Source organism: Semicossyphus pulcher, unplaced genomic scaffold, assembly GCF_022749685.1.
Source record: "Semicossyphus pulcher isolate SPU_LCO1_2020_fin unplaced genomic scaffold, fSemPul1.0.p SCAF_7, whole genome shotgun sequence".
Taxonomy (NCBI): Eukaryota; Metazoa; Chordata; class Actinopteri; order Labriformes; family Labridae; genus Semicossyphus; species Semicossyphus pulcher.
In genome coordinates this window covers 20,707,213-20,725,859 of record NW_027211748.1, presented here as the reverse complement: position 1 = coordinate 20,725,859, position 18,647 = coordinate 20,707,213, and the positions used below count along the sequence as shown (strand labels likewise).

Sequence of the window (18,647 nt, the reverse complement as noted above, 5' to 3'; positions counted from 1 at the left end):
CAAAGCTCACATCAGGCCTTTAGATTTAAAAACATTCATTGGACTCTTGCTGCAGTCCTCTGCAGGTCAGGCCTCCGTTGCTGGGTGCTGGGTTGTTACACTGTCGACTCCTCGTCATCGTTCTTCCACTGCAAGAAGACCAGCCACCCCAGCAGCTCCAGCTGCCGTCAATGGCTATATCTGTCACAAGGGGTCATAGGATAACACATATCAATATCTCAGTTGGTTTACCGCAAAGACAGATAAGGTTGTATGCACTGTTTTGTAATTTAAAGTGTTAAGTGTTAACCTTTTGGCCTTTGAGTGATCTCACAGCCCCGTCCAGTGTAGCCAAGAGGACACACACAGTCACACCTGGTGCCTGTTAGGAGAGATGATCAGCATTAACAGAACTTCAATCATCATCAGAGTCACTTTCTACCTTATTATCTTTAGTTGGAGAATGTAAATGACAGCGATTAGATCTGTCAGTGTTAAAGCATTCAGTCCCCTTGGACAAACAGACTTATTTGGGGTTTTAAATGTCCGATTATCAACCAAAAGCAGTCTAAAAGAAGACATCTGTTCAAGTTAACCATAAAACTTGGCATAAACCTCCAACAATACCATCCTCTGATATACCTCTTAAAACAGCCACTCCGTTGTTGTGGCAGGGAGCGCATCGACATGAATCCGCCTCGGCCAAGTACTCTGACAGCGCTCTCTTCAGGTTTCTTTTCAGGGTGGCAGACTGGGAGAAGTCTCTGGAGGTCACCAGCTCGTACAGCGGCCGTGTCTGGTTGGAAAACAAACATCATTATTAAATAGACCAGGATCTTTTTCCCCACAAATGCTCAAACTTGAGCGTGTTCGAGCAAAGCAGCCTGTTTGTGTTTGGCACAGATGCTATTTGGCATGTTGTGCTGATTTCTCTCCAAACTGCTATTGATCATCTGTACTTTGCCCCTGTGTAATTGTGCTAATCCTTGTGCTACCACTGACCGACTCACATGAATGTTTTAACATCAATTAGGTCAGGTCGAGTCAGGTCAGATTCCTTGAAAACAGATTTATGTAGCTTCAAATAGAGATGGTGAAACATGAAGGATTGGAGGACACGAGATGAGGAGATGAAACTTGACACGGTGAGGAAAAATCTGAACAAAAACATGAGATTAAGTGAACGACAGAGACACTCACCGTTCTGCGAATGAAGTCGGGGTTAAATCTCACGCCCTCGCCCCACAGACCCATCAGCTGCGGGGTGGGAAGCTTTTTAGCCACCAAAGCAGTGATGGATTCACTGCTTCCTCCCCTTACAACAGCGACAAAGTCCTCCACCATGCTGCCGCTCACTGTGTCCTCTGTGGAGAGACAGAATGGCCTCACAGTTTCAGCATCGGTCCATGTGTCAAAAAAGAACAAATTCTGAATAAGCCTGCAGCCATACCTCCCATCTCATTCAGCAGGCCGTTACAGGATCCACCACTAAACCCAACAGACACATAAACGCCATAGATGTTAGCGCCCAATTTAAGGCCCGACTGCGTACAGCGCTTGTAGTCTTCCAAAGAATAATCTAGAACAAAAAAGAAAGGAATAGAGAAGTTAAACCAAACTTAATGAGGATCTTGAATGACTCTAGTTTGGGAGTATATATTTATAGATTCTACATAGAAATGTAGCATCCGTCGGTAGGGTAGGATTTTTAGTACGGCAAGTGTTCTGGTTTCCGTGTGTAGTACGCTTGTAGTCCGAGTAATATTGACCAATCACGTCTCAGCAGGCTGCGGCGTATGCAGGAAAAACAGTCTGTGTGGAGCGTAAAAGCAGGAGGGAGCAATTATGCTTCACTTTTGATCTGAACCATAGTCTGTATAAAAAGATGGACAACATGACAGCTCACTAAAAGTGAAGCCAAACCCTCTCTAACGCCCCCTGCTGACTGGCTGCAGTATAGGTCATAAAGAGAGGTAAGTTAAGTGTGTGTTTTGGTTAGCGGAAGTGGCTATGGCCCCTTCACTCGCCGATCTCTAATGCGTAGTCTCTGGCTCCAAATGACGTCACCATCGCAAGATGGCAGCGCCTATTACAGAGGCTATTTTGGCATCACTTTCATACAATGGAAGCAGATGGAGGCGCGTCGTCCATCTATATATACAGTCATTGATCTGAACACACTTCATTTCTCATTTCTCAAGTTGCAAACTGGACTGTAAACGATGCAGCGCACGGAAAAGTCGATTGGAAGTCGCTAAGCGCTGGCTAAACCAGCAACATGTTAACCATCACTCCCAGAGGCTATATCCCCGTCAGACTATAGCTGAGGGGTTCCAAGATTGGGGTGCCACTGATTTCCTTTACCTGTCTTCTCCAGCTTCTCCTTGTTCAGGATGATGGTGTGCTCATAGTCTCCTCCCAGCGCGGCCTCTGTGACGTAGTGGGTGCCGTAGTCTCTGTAGATCTGCCTGTATTCACCGTAAACGTAAGATTGAGGCAAAGAGCGCAGGCGCTGCAGGAACTCTGTGTGAAGCATCAAACCTTCAGACTTCAACATGTACTGGGCCAACTCCAGTTCCGCTTTGGCCCGCACAAAACTGTTAGTCTGAGGAGAGAATAGAGAATTTGTACATATTTTGCTGGTCTGTATACATTTCAAATTGCCTAAGTTTGGTTTGGTCGGTTACGGTTGCGAGAAATCAGATCAAAGGTCTGGAAAAAAGACTAAACAAGCATCTCACCCTGCCAGAAGCACGGCGTATCTTCTTAACAGACTTGGTGTATTTGGCATCATTGTGGTTGAAGCCAAATTCAGCAACGCCTGGAATGGCAAATCCAATGGAAACAGAGACTTGGGTCATGCGCTCCTTCGTGGTGAAGTCCATGTACTCAGAGTACGTCTCAAAAGACTGCAGTGTAAAGTCATACGAGCCTTTTGTCTGTAAATACAGAGCAACATTTCCTTTTTCGTGTGTATAAAGCAGGAAGATCCCTTTTTAGAACGTGAAATAACACATGGAAGCATGAGATGAAATTTAAAGAAAAATTGGATATACCATAATTATTAATTGTTGTTGATTCCGGCTCTAATATGACATCCTTCAAATCAAATCAAATCAAATCACACTTTGTTTATAAAGCACTTTTCAAACAAAATTGCAATACAATGTGTTGAAAATAAATGATATAAAAACAATACAGTAAAAATCTTGAATGACATATAGGAAAATAGGACATTTTCTTTCTATTTCTGGAATACATAAAAATAGAAATAAACAAGACTAGGTCAAAGCCTAGTATGTGTCTACGTTTTTCTGGGCAACACCGGAAGCGAAAATGTAAATCTCATACATAAAAACTCAGTACTACTTATTCTAAAGTGTGACAGCCAGCAGGTTTCACCTGTAGAGTGTACTGTTGCAGGTTGTACGGCTTCCTGAATCTGACGTCCTGGATGTAATGTGGCAAGCAGCTGCCTGCGTAGTACCTGTTATCAAGCACCACTCCCTCCAGGTTACTGTTCAGGATGTTGATCCTGAAAGAAGCATAACATCAACAGCATTAACGTTGAGCTGAATGATCTGAAATCAGTGACCTCTTTACATATTTAAGTCTATAAAAATATCTCACCCACATTGCAGATTAATGTGAGGATGACTCACCCTTTGGCAAGATTTTCGATTCCCCAATACTCTTCCACCTCCTGCCTGCAGGGTTTAGAGGCTGCCTTACATCCAGCTTCATCTGACATGTCCCCGCAGTCGTCCTCCCCGCTGCACTGCAGAGTCCTGGGAATGCAGCGACCTGATGAAGAGGGAAGACATCAACAGCAGTTAGCAATGGTTCATTTCCAAACAAGATAATAGGAAGTGCGCTTATTTGCTTCCTGTCTGAAAGTTAGACGAGAACGCTTATACCATGTTTGTATTTCAAATAAGAATCTTCAGTGAGTTTCTCACAATTAGCTGAGCATGAAGATTGAAGGCAGAGGGGAACCGCTAACCAAGCTTTTATGATAGTTAGGACTCCAGGAAATCACAGGGCAATGACCACAGACTGTATAAAGAGATGGACGACATGACAGCTCCCTGTAAGTGAAACCAAAACATCTCTATTGCTCCCTGCTGACTGGCTGCAGTATAGGTCATAAAGCCCGCCTCCTCCATGTTAACAGATGGGACATGAGTCAAACTATAAAATCAAAATACACTTCAAATACATGTTTCTCAAACATGGTTTCTGTCATTATAGTTAGTTCTTATCATGCTGATTTATGTCCAAGTGCTCATTTTTCTGACAAATTATTTTTTAATTTGTTATTTGATGCTGTAAAAAGGATGATTGACAGCTCTGTTGACAAATACGGCTCCTGCAGCCGATCTGTTCTGGATTAGCAGAGTGGAGGAGGAACGGCGAGAGGAGAAGTAACTAAAACAATCACTACAGTCATTGAAGTTTACATATCTGTGAACGTCTTCTGTGTTCTGATGTTAAACACGCCGACGTGCTGGATCTTTTGCTGTTGTGCTGTTTTTTCTCGGTAAGTTAAGTGTGTGTTTTGGTTCGCGGAAGTGGCTACGACAGGTCCAACTGCCGATCTCTACTACACAGCTCTGGCTCCAAATGACGTCACCATTGCAAGATGGCAGCACCCGTCACCGGGGGTATTTTGGCTTCAATTTCGTACAAAGAGAGTACATGGTGACTCCTCATCCATCTTTATATGCAGTCATTGGCAAGGACAAGAAATAGTCCTGTACAAAGCCCTGTTAAAAACACAACTTTGTGTTTATACATATGCTTTTATACAAAATAAATGGGATTAGATGGGTTAATGAGAGTTTATACATTTGTGATTTTGGAGGGGTTTAATGTCTGGGCTTAGTGCTTTCAGTGACCTCAAGTTTTGTTGGTTAGCTACTGTCTCCCTTTGGTAAGAACCAGGCGAGCTGTTTCCCTCAGCTTCCAGTCTTTATGCTATGCGAGGCTAATCAGCCACTGGTTAGCTTCATATACGTGTACTGTACTGACATGTGAGTGGTATAGACTTTTCCATGGTACGCTGCAATAAAAGTGGATTAGTGTAATTACCAAAATGTCCGCCTGCTCCTTTAAGAAAAGCTCTTAAAATGCAAAGTAGTCTGAAATCTCCTCACGGAAATGAAGATGACTCACCTTCCTTGAACACAGACTATTAACATTCTTCATCTTGTGACTTGAATTCTCAAACACCTAAGCAGCCACTTGTATGTTGTATAACAAGAGACTTAATAAAGGTAAATGGTTTTCCAGAATGGGCATATAGTGAAGGGTGTACCTGTCTGGGTGCAGAGAAATCCCTCACACAATGGTACATTGTCACAGGTGTAGCGGGCTGGAACGTCACAGGCCTCCTCCTCCCCGCCGTGAAAATTACACGGCTGTCCTCCAAACTGAGACGGCTGCTGCAGCTTAGCAAAGCGATACTGTACGATCGAGGGAGACAAACACATAAACGGTCAGAGAAACACAGAGGGAAGGCTCGCCACAACCCAATAAAGGTGGTGGAAGAGCTCGGAAACTGCCCCAGGGAACTATAACAGCCGTAATCCCATTAGAGGGCTGTTTTCACTTTGTCATGTCAAGGTTATTAATCCCCCCTTCTTGTAAAGTGGATGAGATGGAGCACTGAAGTACATCAGCTGAAACCCTTGCCAGCGGAGGAACTCTTTACCTCGCAGGAAAAAAACAGCAGTCAAGGGTCAAAATCCTCCAAAAACACGCCTCAGAATACAGATTTTAATCATGTCTACATCATAACACTTTAGCAATCTTTCATTTATTAAAAAATGACTGTATTTGCATCTAATGTCATTTATAATACTCAGTCTGCTACAAAGGATAGAACAATTCGTCTGGTGAGTAGTTAAGTGGCATATTCTCCACGTTTGTTCTCTGTAGTCCATAAAACTAATAAAATGTTTTTTTAGTGTGTGTTTTCAATATTTCATCTATTAGCTTGATTGTACAGGACAAAATCAGTAAAGCGATAAGAGGTAAAGCTTTGTCCACAGGGGGCGCCAAAATCGACACAAACCAGAAATCCCTCACAGGAGCTTTAAACAACAGGTACGACATTTGGGGAAATATATTTGTGCTTTTAACTGCAAGGAGCTCGATGAGAAGACTGCACTTGTATGCTAAAATACCGAACAGCAGATGGCTAACTTAGCTTAGCAACAAAGGTATTAAAACTCACCTACCACACACTGTTTCCAAATCAGGACCGGGAAGTAAAATTCTCACATTTTAACGACATCTCGATTTTAACTTTTATTTTTGTATGGATGAAACAAAGCTACAAACTGACTAATTAATTTGCTTAAATTTCTTTTTGGTTTGTGTTGATTTTGGCGCCCCCTGTGGACAAATTGATATCTCTTTGCTAATTTTGTCCTGTATAAGTGTTTTTTAAGAAAAAATCTCTTCCTGGTTTCTTTTAAGATGTAAAAGTATCCCTCATGCCGTGGAAAATAATAAAAAGGCTGATTTGGCAGCTCAAAGTTATGCCTCTTCTGACACCTACACACAGCAGTGGTTTCAGGCATTAAAAATAATTATAAAGATATAATCGATCTTGTCGCTGATGGTCTTGTTTGCTTTTGTAGCTCATATAGAGGCATCAGTATTCATTTCGGTCTGTTTCATAACCAGCTAAAAACTCCTCACAGGAGCTTCAATGTGCCCTTTGGACAGAGCCAGGCTAGCTGTTTCCTTCTGTTTCCACTCTTTCTAGCTAAGTTAGCTTTGGCTTCGTATCTACAGTCAAGAAATGAGGGCTTTACCAATTCTCTAACAACTCTTGGCAAGACAGCGTTTTCCCAAAGATGACTCCTTTTTTCAATTAGGTCAAAAGATTTTAGTAATAGAAACAATCCTAAATACGTATGATGCATTTCTCCTACTATTAAGTAGAGGAAGTCAGCTGAGGAGCAGACACTACTGCCATTAGATGATATCATTGACATGTATTTTGCTGTCACATGACTGTCTGCAAGCTGATTCAGAAGATTTTCCACTCTATCAAAACAATTAAACCTCTGAGCTTTTGAAACAGTAGCTCTTGTACAGACAGAGCACTACAGTTGTGCCCACATTAGCGGATTGACTAATACTATTTCAGCCGTATTTCACAACCATTGACAGCTGTGTAGCTATCAGCTTACTGGCATAATCTAATCACAGTCATAAAGGTGAAATCAGACAGTCTGACACCTTCGCTACCCACACCTTCTTTGTATATTGTGTTTTTAAATATCCCATCCCTCCACTGCCAACTGGGCTTACACTACAGGACTGTTAAACCGAAGAAGACAAATGAGGAAAAGGCAAGCTAAAAATAAAGAGTTGGACCGAGACAGAAACGAAATGAGAGTAAACATTGGAGCGGCATTTAGAGAGAGCTACGGGACCTGAAAGGATAACAAAGCGATGCTGAGTTAGACAGTTTGCTCGACAGGTAATGACCCCAGCTTCATTTGTGCTGTATTTGTTTTCCAAAAATGTTTCCACATTGCTAAGATGTCTGCGGTTACTGTGACGTTACGTTGGTGTTGCAATCGGGCTAACGTTAGCTTGTTCCCGCTGCTGCTGCTGTTCAACTGTTGTTTCATGGCGGAGTGGCTGAAAATATCTCTCTGAAGTGCCCAGCCAGTGTTACCGTTTCAGACTTTCTCCTGATAGTTCTGTGTGCCTGTGCTCTCACGGCTAAATGTTCACAACATCAGTGAGTTACTGCTTAGTTGGCTCTGTTTTTCCCACAGTCTCTGTTAGCAAACTAAGTGCTGCTGGTTTTGCTAAACAGAATTAGCTGTAGATTACCGTTCACAGCAAAAACACTGATTTCCGCTGGTTTGATGTGTATCTGCTTCGATAGTGTTGCTAGTGTAATACAACGGCTGCGGCTGTTGTCATTTCACGTTTTAACCGGTGTGTCCGCCATTGTATACCTGGCTTCTTCAGTTGCTGTGGTTACTAGCCTGCACGCGCATGACAGCCTCCTCTGCGGGGAGGGCTTTGGAGGCCGGACTGAGTGCCACGAAAAGAGAGAGGCGGAGGGACCAGGAGGTTTTAATCTTTCAAATTATGAAGCAAAGTCCGATCTCTTCTCCATCTTACCTACTGCAGCTTTAAGTGTCTCTAACTGCACTTGTATTTTAAACATGTTAAATGCCACAATAAAAAAAAAGATATGGATGATTTTAAGCCAACATTGTGGTGATCTTATGGGCCAACATTATCATGCCATGTATTGTATCTGTAGTCTCCCCCGGGCCTATACCATCACCTGTCAGGTATGATCACACTCACCCTTTTCTTCTGACAGGTGTCGCAGCGTGACCATGAGCTCCACTCTGACAAAGCACAGTCCACAGGATGAACCACCACCTGATCGCCTACAGACCGAGCTTCACGAACAATCGGCTCTTCGTTGCTCGCTGCTGTGACGCCGACTTTACTGTCACATGTAGAGAAAGATCAAATCAAAAGAAATGGATATTAACAGACATTTTTAAGTCTTTGGAAGCGAAAGTGTTTTCGTTTCTTTAGAGTATAGCAGAAAAGCAGGAATCAGCATGTCTTTTATAACATTAGTTAACCCCAATGGAAATTAAGCTTAACAACCCCTGGAAAAAACTCCAGGCGATCTATTAAACAGACAATAAAACTCCTACCTGAGCAGCAGCAGGCTCACAGTAACATGGAGACAGCACTGCAGACTGAGCGCACTCCTCTGTATCGGCACAGAAAGCATGGCTGTGTGTTATGACTGACAGTGGACGAGCAGAGGACACTATTCAGCTCTCTGTGTAAACACACAGCGATCAATACGGGCCCGCATATGAACTCAGGGCTTAGACTCAGAGGTGGAGCTGAATACACAGCAGGCCTCAGAGACGAGAAATAAGGTGTTGTGGTTTTACGGCTTGTGTCTGTGTGTGTTTAACAAAGTGTACAGGTATGAAACAATTGTCAGGTTTGTCAAGCAGATTTAGTTTGACAGGTAACCCACCCTGACAGTCTGGATTTGTATTCAGTTTTCACATATATCATGTTTAATCTGTGGTTCTGTGATGGGTCTTAACGAAAACACCCTCGAGACATCGCGTGTCAGTGGTGGGAATGAAGGCTTTGTAATGAAGTAAATTCCTGTCAGCAGACCGCTGTGGTCAAATCAGTTGAGTCATGACTCATGACCTTCAAACTTTGTTTAACTTCACTCGTTTGGAGTTTACAGGATGACACAATCGGATGACTCAGATGTACTTTACTTGGTGAAAAATCACTAATATTGAATGACTCGTGCTCACAGCCTGCTGCTATGAGTATATCTAATAATGCTGTCATAAGAAACACTGTGTTAATCATGCAGTATGTGCAGTTGGATGTGTTTTATAGATCAACAATTATAAGGACAGTGGATGTAACTTTCACACACACCTCTGCACTAAATCATATTGATGATGATGATATTGAGTGTGTTGTTGATGATTAGGATATGCATGATGATGATATTGGCCTTGTTGATGTTGTTGATGATGATCATTTATATTTTAAAAAAAAAGGAGCCAACTTCCTGTCAGCACCAGTGTCTGGTCGCACTTGAAGCTGTTTGTTGGCACTCACTGACTTCGTTCCCTCCTGTCTTGCTCGTTGCTTGTGTTGCATTAACTTTCAGATGTACGTCGCTTTGGACAAAAGCATCTTCTAAATTAAATTGTAACATTGTAACTATAGTACCGTACATACATGGGGCGGCCTTGGCTCAGTGGTAGAGTCGTTTGTCTCTCAATCAGAAGGTTGGTGGTTCAATCCCTGACTGCTACAGTCGCATGTTGAAGTGTCCTTGGGCAAAGACAATGAACCCCAAATTGCTCCCGGTGGCATATCCATCAGGCACGAATGGGCATAGATCTGATTGGAGATTGGGACTTAGGTCATTGCCATCAACGTGTGAATGTGTGTATGACATGTAGTGTAAAAACGCTTTGAGTGGTCGGAATACCAGAAAAGCACTCAATAAGTGCAGTCCATTTACCATTTACTTTACTTTGAGGAACTTGTACCTTATACTTCTATGTCATTTTATACTGTAATATATAATAAGTTTACAAAATATAAAGAATTGCTAAAAAATTAGGTCGTTCTCAACCTTTTAGACTTGTGACCCTTTACAAAGCTGACAGACCTTTATTGTCATAGCAGTGCACAAGTACAGAACAACCAAATTTGATGGCTGTCGTTACCGTTGCAGAGATCAATAAATAAATGAATTTAAAAAATATATAGTTAACCACAATTAAAACTGATCCACCCACCTTAATATTGCACATACCCATATATTACACAAGTGCTGGTGAAAGCGTAGATGTCCGTGAGTCGTGAGCAGTTCGAACAAACTTATCAGATGGTTTCATTAAAACTACTTTGAGGAACTTCCTGTTTGTGTTGATTTTTTTATCGCTTCGTCTGACACCTACCCCCCACCAGCAGTTTCAGGCATTAAAAATAACTATATAGAAATAATCAATCTTGTCGCTGATGGTCTGGTTTGCTTTTGTAATTCATAAAGAGTCATCAGAATTAATTTCAGTCTGTTTCATAACCAAAGAAAAACTCCTCACAGGAGCTTTAAATAACTCCTTAAGGCTCAGAGAGGTCAAATGTCAACACCTCAAAACTAAAGAGAAGACCATCGAGAAGTTCAAAAATGTAAAAAGAATAAGGTTTAGTAAGAAATGTTATTCTTTGTGGCCATTCTTCATCCCTTTTTTGCGTCCCCATTGTGTCCCTTTAAACACGGCCAAACCCAAAGGTGAGGGACGCCTGAAATAAATACTCTGTTAAAAAAAAGAGTAAAGCTTAATTTTAGTGAGCTAAATGCTGCACACACACCAGTGCATCATCATTAACAATCACATAATGTGTATTTTTCGTGACGTGCATTTTGCTTAGACTAAGTGTACATTCACTTTAGGACATTAGACTACTTTAATGTGTGATTAAAGTAATCAGCACTAACACATGATGATTATACTAATATATCACACACGTAGTCACATGACTCTGCTTGACTGCATAGAGGACTTCCTTAGTATTAGTGTGAGGAGAGCAGCCTCTGTTGGCTGCCTCTGTGGTCTCTACACGGGTTCATTAGCAGGATGGCTTCAGGAGAGTAAAGCAGGCAGGAGAGTGGGAATCACATGATATTTTATTGTGACTGAACAGTGGATGGATACAGTGTATGGGGAAGTCATAGACGTACAAAAGTCCTTTTTTTCTCTTTTTCATGACAATTCTTAATTCCATAAATAAAATTTACAAAATATTTTGGACTATTTCTCATTTTCTTACACGAGCAGGGGTACAGTTACCATTTGTTATTGTAAGTCTAGCAGTTAATAGTGATATCTCTATTGTTCATATTACATAACGTTGCCTTTCCTTCTTCACCCAGGTGGAGCAGACCTACAACACGCCCAAGTGCTTTGTTACAACAATGACCTGTTTACTGTTTACAAATGACCCGACAAGAAGAACAGTGACTGGACAACAGAAATAAACCTGATAAGGCATAGAAATGCACTCTACTGTCTCTGAGCGTGTGGTTATTAAGCCATGTCGCGTCAGCGCGGGTTTATTCTGCTTATTTACTCAAGAAAACAAACAGAGATATGATTCTAAGAGAGATGTAAACAATGTGACCTCAGCTGGAAATGTAGAATATCTAAAAAGAAAACGATGCAGGAAAATCTGCCTCCTATTCGCTAAAAAAAAAAACTCTGTAACCTTTACGTAACCATTTCCTTTCTTTCACTTCTTAGACAGGTACAGCAGGCTTTTATTTTGAAATGACCATGTAACACAGATTCACAGTTCATATCTCACCAACCGAACAGAAACGGACATTTTCAGAAACAAAACCAGAAAAAAAAATGGCAGAAAAAGCGAAACAAACATCCAGACGTCAAAAATGGAGGTGCTGGTAGGGCATTGCTTGAGAGAAACACAGGTAGTTGGCATCCAAAGAGGCAGAGAGCTATCGTATGGCACAGAGGCTCAGGTAGGGGGGACTGGGAGGATTCTTATTTACAAAATAGATGTTTGGCAAATTTTTCGATTTCCACATTGATGCCTCAAAGTCATTTGGATATCTCGCATGACTCGGCGCCATCAACAAAGAATTCACAGCTTATAAAAGAAGAAAGACATGTTTTTCGATTTGTTCCAGGTCTTGAAGGAAGCTGCAGAGAACAGTTTTTGCTCACAGCTGAGTCCGCTGAATCCACATTTAGTCTGTTCATGCAAAATGGACGAATCGGTGGCGCAACACTACGAGAACATTTGGCAAATCCATCTGCTGTGCGCAGTCTTTGCTGGTGGCGGTCGACAAACTGAAGGTCGACCGCGCTCAGAAGGACGCTGCTCCTCTTTGAAAGGATCCAAAAAATCATTTGCATCACCAGTGTCACCATGGCTGTGAAACGTATCCTCACAGGTAATCCACTACAGGAGGCTGCAATCGCCTCCGAATGTAGGTTTCAAAGGTCAAAGGTCACTTCCTGGTTCAAAGGTTGTCTGATTGAAGTCATGCTGAGGAGTACAGTACAGTTTGTGGCCTCTGGAGGAAAGCAGATCCTAGTAAAGCCAGCGTGCGACAGAACTGCCAAAATATCCTTCCAAGGTTGAACAAACAGAACAAATCTGTGTAATCCAGCTGAGAGAGATGCTTCAGTTCAGTCACTCATCTCCTTCTTCTCCTTCTCTCTCTCATGAGCGTCTGTCCTGGCCTCAAGAGCTTCCATCCCCTGAAAGAAAAAAACACAAGCAATCAACCAAATCATAAAGCAGCACACGTGCAGTTACATCTCCCACCACCAGGGGGCAACGTTGTGCCTTCCTCCTGTTTCCTCCGGGTGACGCAGAGACGCATAATCACTAAAACATTGAACTAAACCAAGGCTGCTCTCCAATTGGCTCGAACCACTCATCCGCGAAGAAAGAGGAGACACACTGACAAATGAAAATATAAAGCTTATAAAGAAACACAGTGAAAAAAAGAGAGAGGAGATGAAAAGAGCAGGGGAAAAGAGATGAAATGCCACATTGTAAAGTGATATATAACACATACAAATAAGAGAGGAGGGGACCGCGAGATACTCACTCAGTGGCTGTTGTTCTCTAGCTGTCTTCCTGTGGACACGTCTGATCCTGCGGAGGATCAGGAGCTCCATCGGGCACCGGAGAGATGGACCTTGCAACATCAGAGCCCTGAAAAAAGAGAGAGAGGAAGCTGTGACATTCTGTTTTGCAGGTGACATGTTTAGGCAAAATTGACTGTTCCCCTGCATGTAACAGAAGTGCTGTAATTACCCGTAAACATAATTCTACCTTATTATAAATGATCTAATCAAGACGCTCAAATCATCTTTGACCTTTCATGTTAAATTGACTTGACATTTTTCCTAAAAGAAGTGAAAATCAATCCCATTTTTCCGTGTTAATCACATGACTTTACCCGGCGTGATTACAAGCGATGTATTTGAGAGCAGATCATCCACATGACAATAATAGATTAGAGCATCACGCCCGTCCGTTGTTAAATCAAATCCATGAATCTTATCGACTGGAGGTGTGACCCCGGGGGGACAACGCTCACCGATTGTTCCTCCTTAGCGTTGCTGGAGTTGCCCTCTGGGTCTACAGGGGAGTGATCTGTGGGGGGGTCACTGGCCTGTGAGGGGGGGCAGTCTGAAGACGAGCTCTGCTGAGGGGCGGGGGTGGATGCTGCGAAGAGAGGACACAGTAAAAGCATTAAAGGAAATATGCATGAAATACACTAAGTGTTGTGTTTACTGTTTAATGCTAATCTCCTCTGTGAATATATCTTAGCATCCAGCTAGCAGCATGCATAACCTGCACTGAGAAGCAGCAGATTCAGATCTAGACAATGACCTTTACTGAATGTCATCCCCTTGACTTTCTTTACCTTTACACCTGACATTCTGTATTCTGTGTACGATCATATAAAGCTTTATAAATGGGCACAGAAGTCAGCGGGCTGCAGGGCCTTTTCATATCGAGCCCCCGTCCTCTGGAATAACCGCCCTGCTGACATCACACAGTCTGACTCTGCAGAGGCCTTCAAATGCAAACGTAAAACTCTGCTTTTTTCCCTCAACTTTTACCATATTACCCTATTATTATTCTGTATCATTCTCAATTAATCTATTATACTGCAAAAAGTCAGCTCGAAAAATCAAGAATAAAAAGCAATGAAATGTGGAAATTTTAATAAGCAAAATGATCCAACAGAGCCAGAAAATGTCACTTGACAACCAACCAAAAGTTAGGGTTAGTGACGCGATTTCCATCACCAAGCAGTGGTTGGTCTGCCAGAGAGGGTAGGCGGAGCTAAGCGGCTGCTTTTCCGGTCTCTGCAGGTGTTGCGAGTAAACAGTAATCTACTATGGCTGAACAAACAAAGAAAAGGTCGATGACTACAGATACAACTTCAACAATAAGTGAAAATCCAAAGAAAAAGAAACAAACTCGACGCTCAGATGAAGGCAACAGTCTAAAAAGGAAAGCGACCGTCAGCGAGGAAAATCAAGAGTTACAACAGGAGCCAACCGTGAACGTCACACATGCGACACTGTCTGGATATCTGGGAAGCTCCTACAATTACTGTTCATCTCCATAGGTTCCACCAAAGAGAACAAAACTGAGATCTTTGAGATTATGTCTTAAAAGAAAAAAAAGTGAGGCAAACGATTTCATAACATTTGTAACAGAATTGTATAATGTTCAAATGACTCAAAGTGTGTTCCCCAGATATGCATCGTGTCTTTGTTCTGTGCTTCTATAGGAATACATTATTGCTGAGCTTTGGTGTAAGATAAACGACAATAAAACACTGAGTTCCACTTGGTTATTATCTTATCCGCCATAAAATAAAAATAGATTGCCTTGATTTCAGACATTTCATCTCAGTAACAAGCCAACAATAGTACCTACAGTCCATGTTTGCCCTGAATACTGTACACTCTCTGAAAACCACCACATTTTTCTAACCCTCTGTTTGTTTGTGTCCCAGAAGCACATGAGCATCCAAACTGTGTGCCCCCTCTCTCTCTCTCCTCTCCATCTCTCTCTCTCTCGCTCTGGTTTCTCCTCCTTGTCCTCCCTTTCACTCAGCCTCCTCTGCACTGGCCCAGCCTCCGTCCTGGGCCTCTCTCTCTCTCCCCTGACTGTTGGTGCCTCAGTCCAGATGTTTGGATCTCTGTCCTCCTGGACACTCAGCCTGTCCTCTTGTCTACCTCTCTCTGATTGTGTGCATGTTGTCCTTGTCTCTAACTCCCTCTGTGGGTGTAAATGGCGTGCTTTAGCTTCTTCTCTTGTGTGTTGTGTGTCCTCTTTCCAGGACTGCATGGTGTAGACAAGGTCATTCTGCTCAGGTCTGTTTAGCAGCACATAGAAGTTGCCCTGCATCTTATCACATCAATATTTGTTTACACCTATACATTTGTCATCCTGATTAACATACATACTGTAATTGTACTTCTGTTCTATTACATGACTGCATGTACATGCAGAGCGATCCTACCCCATTGCTCTTCTTTAGGGTTTTTCTTTTTCTTCTCAAAGATATACAGTATATACTGTAAAGATGACAAAGCTACTACTGTTGATTTGTGATGTTTGACTGCACTACAATACAAATACAAAGCAGTGCAACAAGGTGCAAAACATTCAATGTGATGTTAGGCAATAGTCTTCAATATGATACAATACTGTATGATGCCATATTGTTCGATACGGTACGATGCGGTACAATAGGCTACTTTATGATATGATACAATGCACTACGATACGATACGCTATGATACGATACAATATGATACGATACGCTATGATATGATGCAATATGACACGATATGACACGATACGACACAATACGATACGACACAACACGACTTGATGCAATGCAATATGATACGATGCGATACAATACAATACGATGCAATACGATACAATATGATACAATACGACAGGATACGACATGACAGGATACGACACGACACAATGCAATACGATTCAACGCAATACGATACAACGCGAAGCAATGTGATGTGATACAATACGATGCAATACGATACAACACGACGTGATACAACGCAATGCGATAAAATACGATGCAATATGATCCGAAAGCAATACGATACAACACGACGCAATGCGACGCGATACGACGCAATGCGATACGATGCAATACGATAAAATGCAATACGATACGACGCAATACGATACAATACTATGCGATACGATACGACGCGATACAATACAATGGAATATGATACGATACAATATTGTACAACACAATACAATATTGTACAACACGATACAATATTGAACGATAAGATACAATGTAATATGATACAATAGAATACAATACAACACGATACGACGCGGAATCATACGATACAATACAATAATTATACGATAGGGTATTTATATATACTGTATCCTTTGTATACTATATACTTTTATTTTCCCTATATTTTATTTTCATTTCCCTTTTTGTTTTGGACTTGAGGCTGCTCATGTAGAGTCGCCTCCACAAAAATGGTAATAAAAACAGATTAAAAAAAACAATCAACCTGTTGACAAATCAGTACAAACTGATTACAGCGACACACTACAGGTATTGCACATTACATATATTAGACAACTATGCTCAGTGTTATGGGATGAAAAAACAGTTAAGCTGTTGCACAATCACTGCATCCTTAAGAAATGTACTGTATACTACATAAGCAAACTCAGTAGGATTCATCCTTTTGGAACCATGAATACCTGGACAGAATTATCTGGCAATACGATAAGTAGATGTTGAGATATTTTGATCATTTGTTGGCGTTAAAAAATCAGATGATTAAAGATATTTTAATTTATCCTTTCATGGTTGTCTTTACATCATTTCATGGACACAGATCTAACACATGTTGTCCAGTCTGGACCAAAGTGGTGGATTAACCAACAGAGTGACATTTTTATCCATATAAAGTAGAAACATGATGGTTTTAAAACTGTAATTATGTAGGATGACAATAATTGAGAACACTTACGAGATTCAGTGGACGGTGACGTGGATGTACCCGGGCTCAAGGTCATCCGAGAGAGATCAAGGTCACTACAGCTCCCTTCCTCTTCCTGGGTTGCAGCAGCTGAAGGAGGCATCAGCTGACTGCAGACCAGTGTGTCCGGTACACTCATGAGGCCCGGGGTCCCGCACCTGCTCGTCGCTGCTGAATCAACGCCTGGTCCAACCCCTGCTGCTCCGGCTCCCGATGTAGACGGGCCCTCGCCTGCGTCTGAGTCCATGCAGAGGCCGTCCTTCCCGAGGCTCAGCTGCCTCTGGAGCAGGGCGGGGTCGGCCGTATGCTGGGGGCTGGTGATGGCAGAGGAGGGGGCTGATAGGTCGCATGCTTGGGGGCACATGGTGGTGATGGGTACCAGGCCTTGGAGCATGGCAGCTGGTATGGCGTGCCCCCCCACGCCCACGGTCTGGGCCGGCATGTAGGCCGCCATGGCCGCCCACTGCTGCTGAGTGGCGGGGAAAATGTTGGCCTGGCTCCAGATGACCGGCTGACCACCGGGGAGGACCTGAGCCACCTGGAGGGGCCCCTGCACGGGGAAGGCCAGAGTCTGAGCCTGGCCAGGAAACGGCTGCTGCGCCCACTGAGCCGCCTGCACCGGACCCATGGTCATATAACCTGGAGTGGAGATAAGAGGCGGGGGAAGAGGGAAATGATTAGATGATATGAAGGCGGGAGAAGGAAATGGAGCTTTTGAGCACAGGAGACATTTTGTCCACTGCGCTTCCGAGTTGAATACATCAATTTTCAAAATAACAGCATGTTCCTGTTTAATGCTGCTGTCTTGCAATCTGTGACTAACAATGGGAGCTATTTAATTCTGAACAATAGAAGAAGGTGCATTTAGAGGGAGCTTTCTAAAACTATTACAGACTAACTGACAGATGTGGTAGATTTTCTTGTCAGGGTCAACGAGCCTGTGACCCATTTCAGCGAAACTTTTATACTCGTTTATACAAAGACTTCACTCAATTTGAGTCAGTTACAAAGCCCAGGTTGAGCGCATCAATTACATGAACATGTACTATAGACTGCATTAAAGAAGTGTAGGAAGCCTCTGGTTCAAATGCAGAAGTGTTGGTGGTAAATCGTTACAAAGTAATCTGTTACTCATTTGACTTTTTTGTACTGGGTGACATCGCAGTGACTATGTCAACGTCTTTTATACCTGCTTTGACATCAAATAATTTATATTTACAACACAAATGTGTTAACATTGACAGGCACATTGAGCAAAGGATGATGGAAAATAAGGTTACTCATTACGCTGTAGGAAGTTTGAACGTTCTTGTTCTTAAATAATGCCATTGTCAGTGTTTTTGCTAAAACACAATAAAGAAAAGTTACTTTAAAGTATCTCCGTCGGTTACAACGTGAACTCTGCTTTTTGATGTGTGGTCCTTATAAATACTCAGATAAATCCACATCCTGCACAAATCTGGGCAAGGCTCTGCACAAACTAAACATCAA

The 18,647-nt window shown here is 42.4% G+C and overlaps 1 protein-coding gene across 1 annotated transcript in view; it reads right to left on the bottom strand.

Moving 5' to 3' along the window:
- Positions 1-25: 25 nt before the first annotated feature.
- The window catches only part of LOC138611575 (complement component C8 beta chain-like), a 69,183-nt gene continuing 50,561 nt past the window's right edge, over positions 26-18,647 (bottom strand). The window contains exons 13-27 of the mRNA XM_069684754.1: positions 17,148-17,795; positions 13,679-13,806; positions 13,206-13,290; positions 8,694-8,775; positions 8,329-8,476; positions 5,297-5,444; positions 3,642-3,783; positions 3,382-3,514; positions 2,721-2,918; positions 2,344-2,584; positions 1,430-1,558; positions 1,180-1,343; positions 622-775; positions 290-361; positions 26-180 (exon numbers count right to left, since the gene is read on the bottom strand). Coding sequence (XP_069540855.1) covers positions 26-180; positions 290-361; positions 622-775; positions 1,180-1,343; positions 1,430-1,558; positions 2,344-2,584; positions 2,721-2,918; positions 3,382-3,514; positions 3,642-3,783; positions 5,297-5,444; positions 8,329-8,476; positions 8,694-8,775; positions 13,206-13,290; positions 13,679-13,806; positions 17,148-17,795 — 2,627 coding nt within the window. The remainder of the gene's footprint in view (positions 181-289; positions 362-621; positions 776-1,179; positions 1,344-1,429; positions 1,559-2,343; positions 2,585-2,720; positions 2,919-3,381; positions 3,515-3,641; positions 3,784-5,296; positions 5,445-8,328; positions 8,477-8,693; positions 8,776-13,205; positions 13,291-13,678; positions 13,807-17,147; positions 17,796-18,647) is intronic.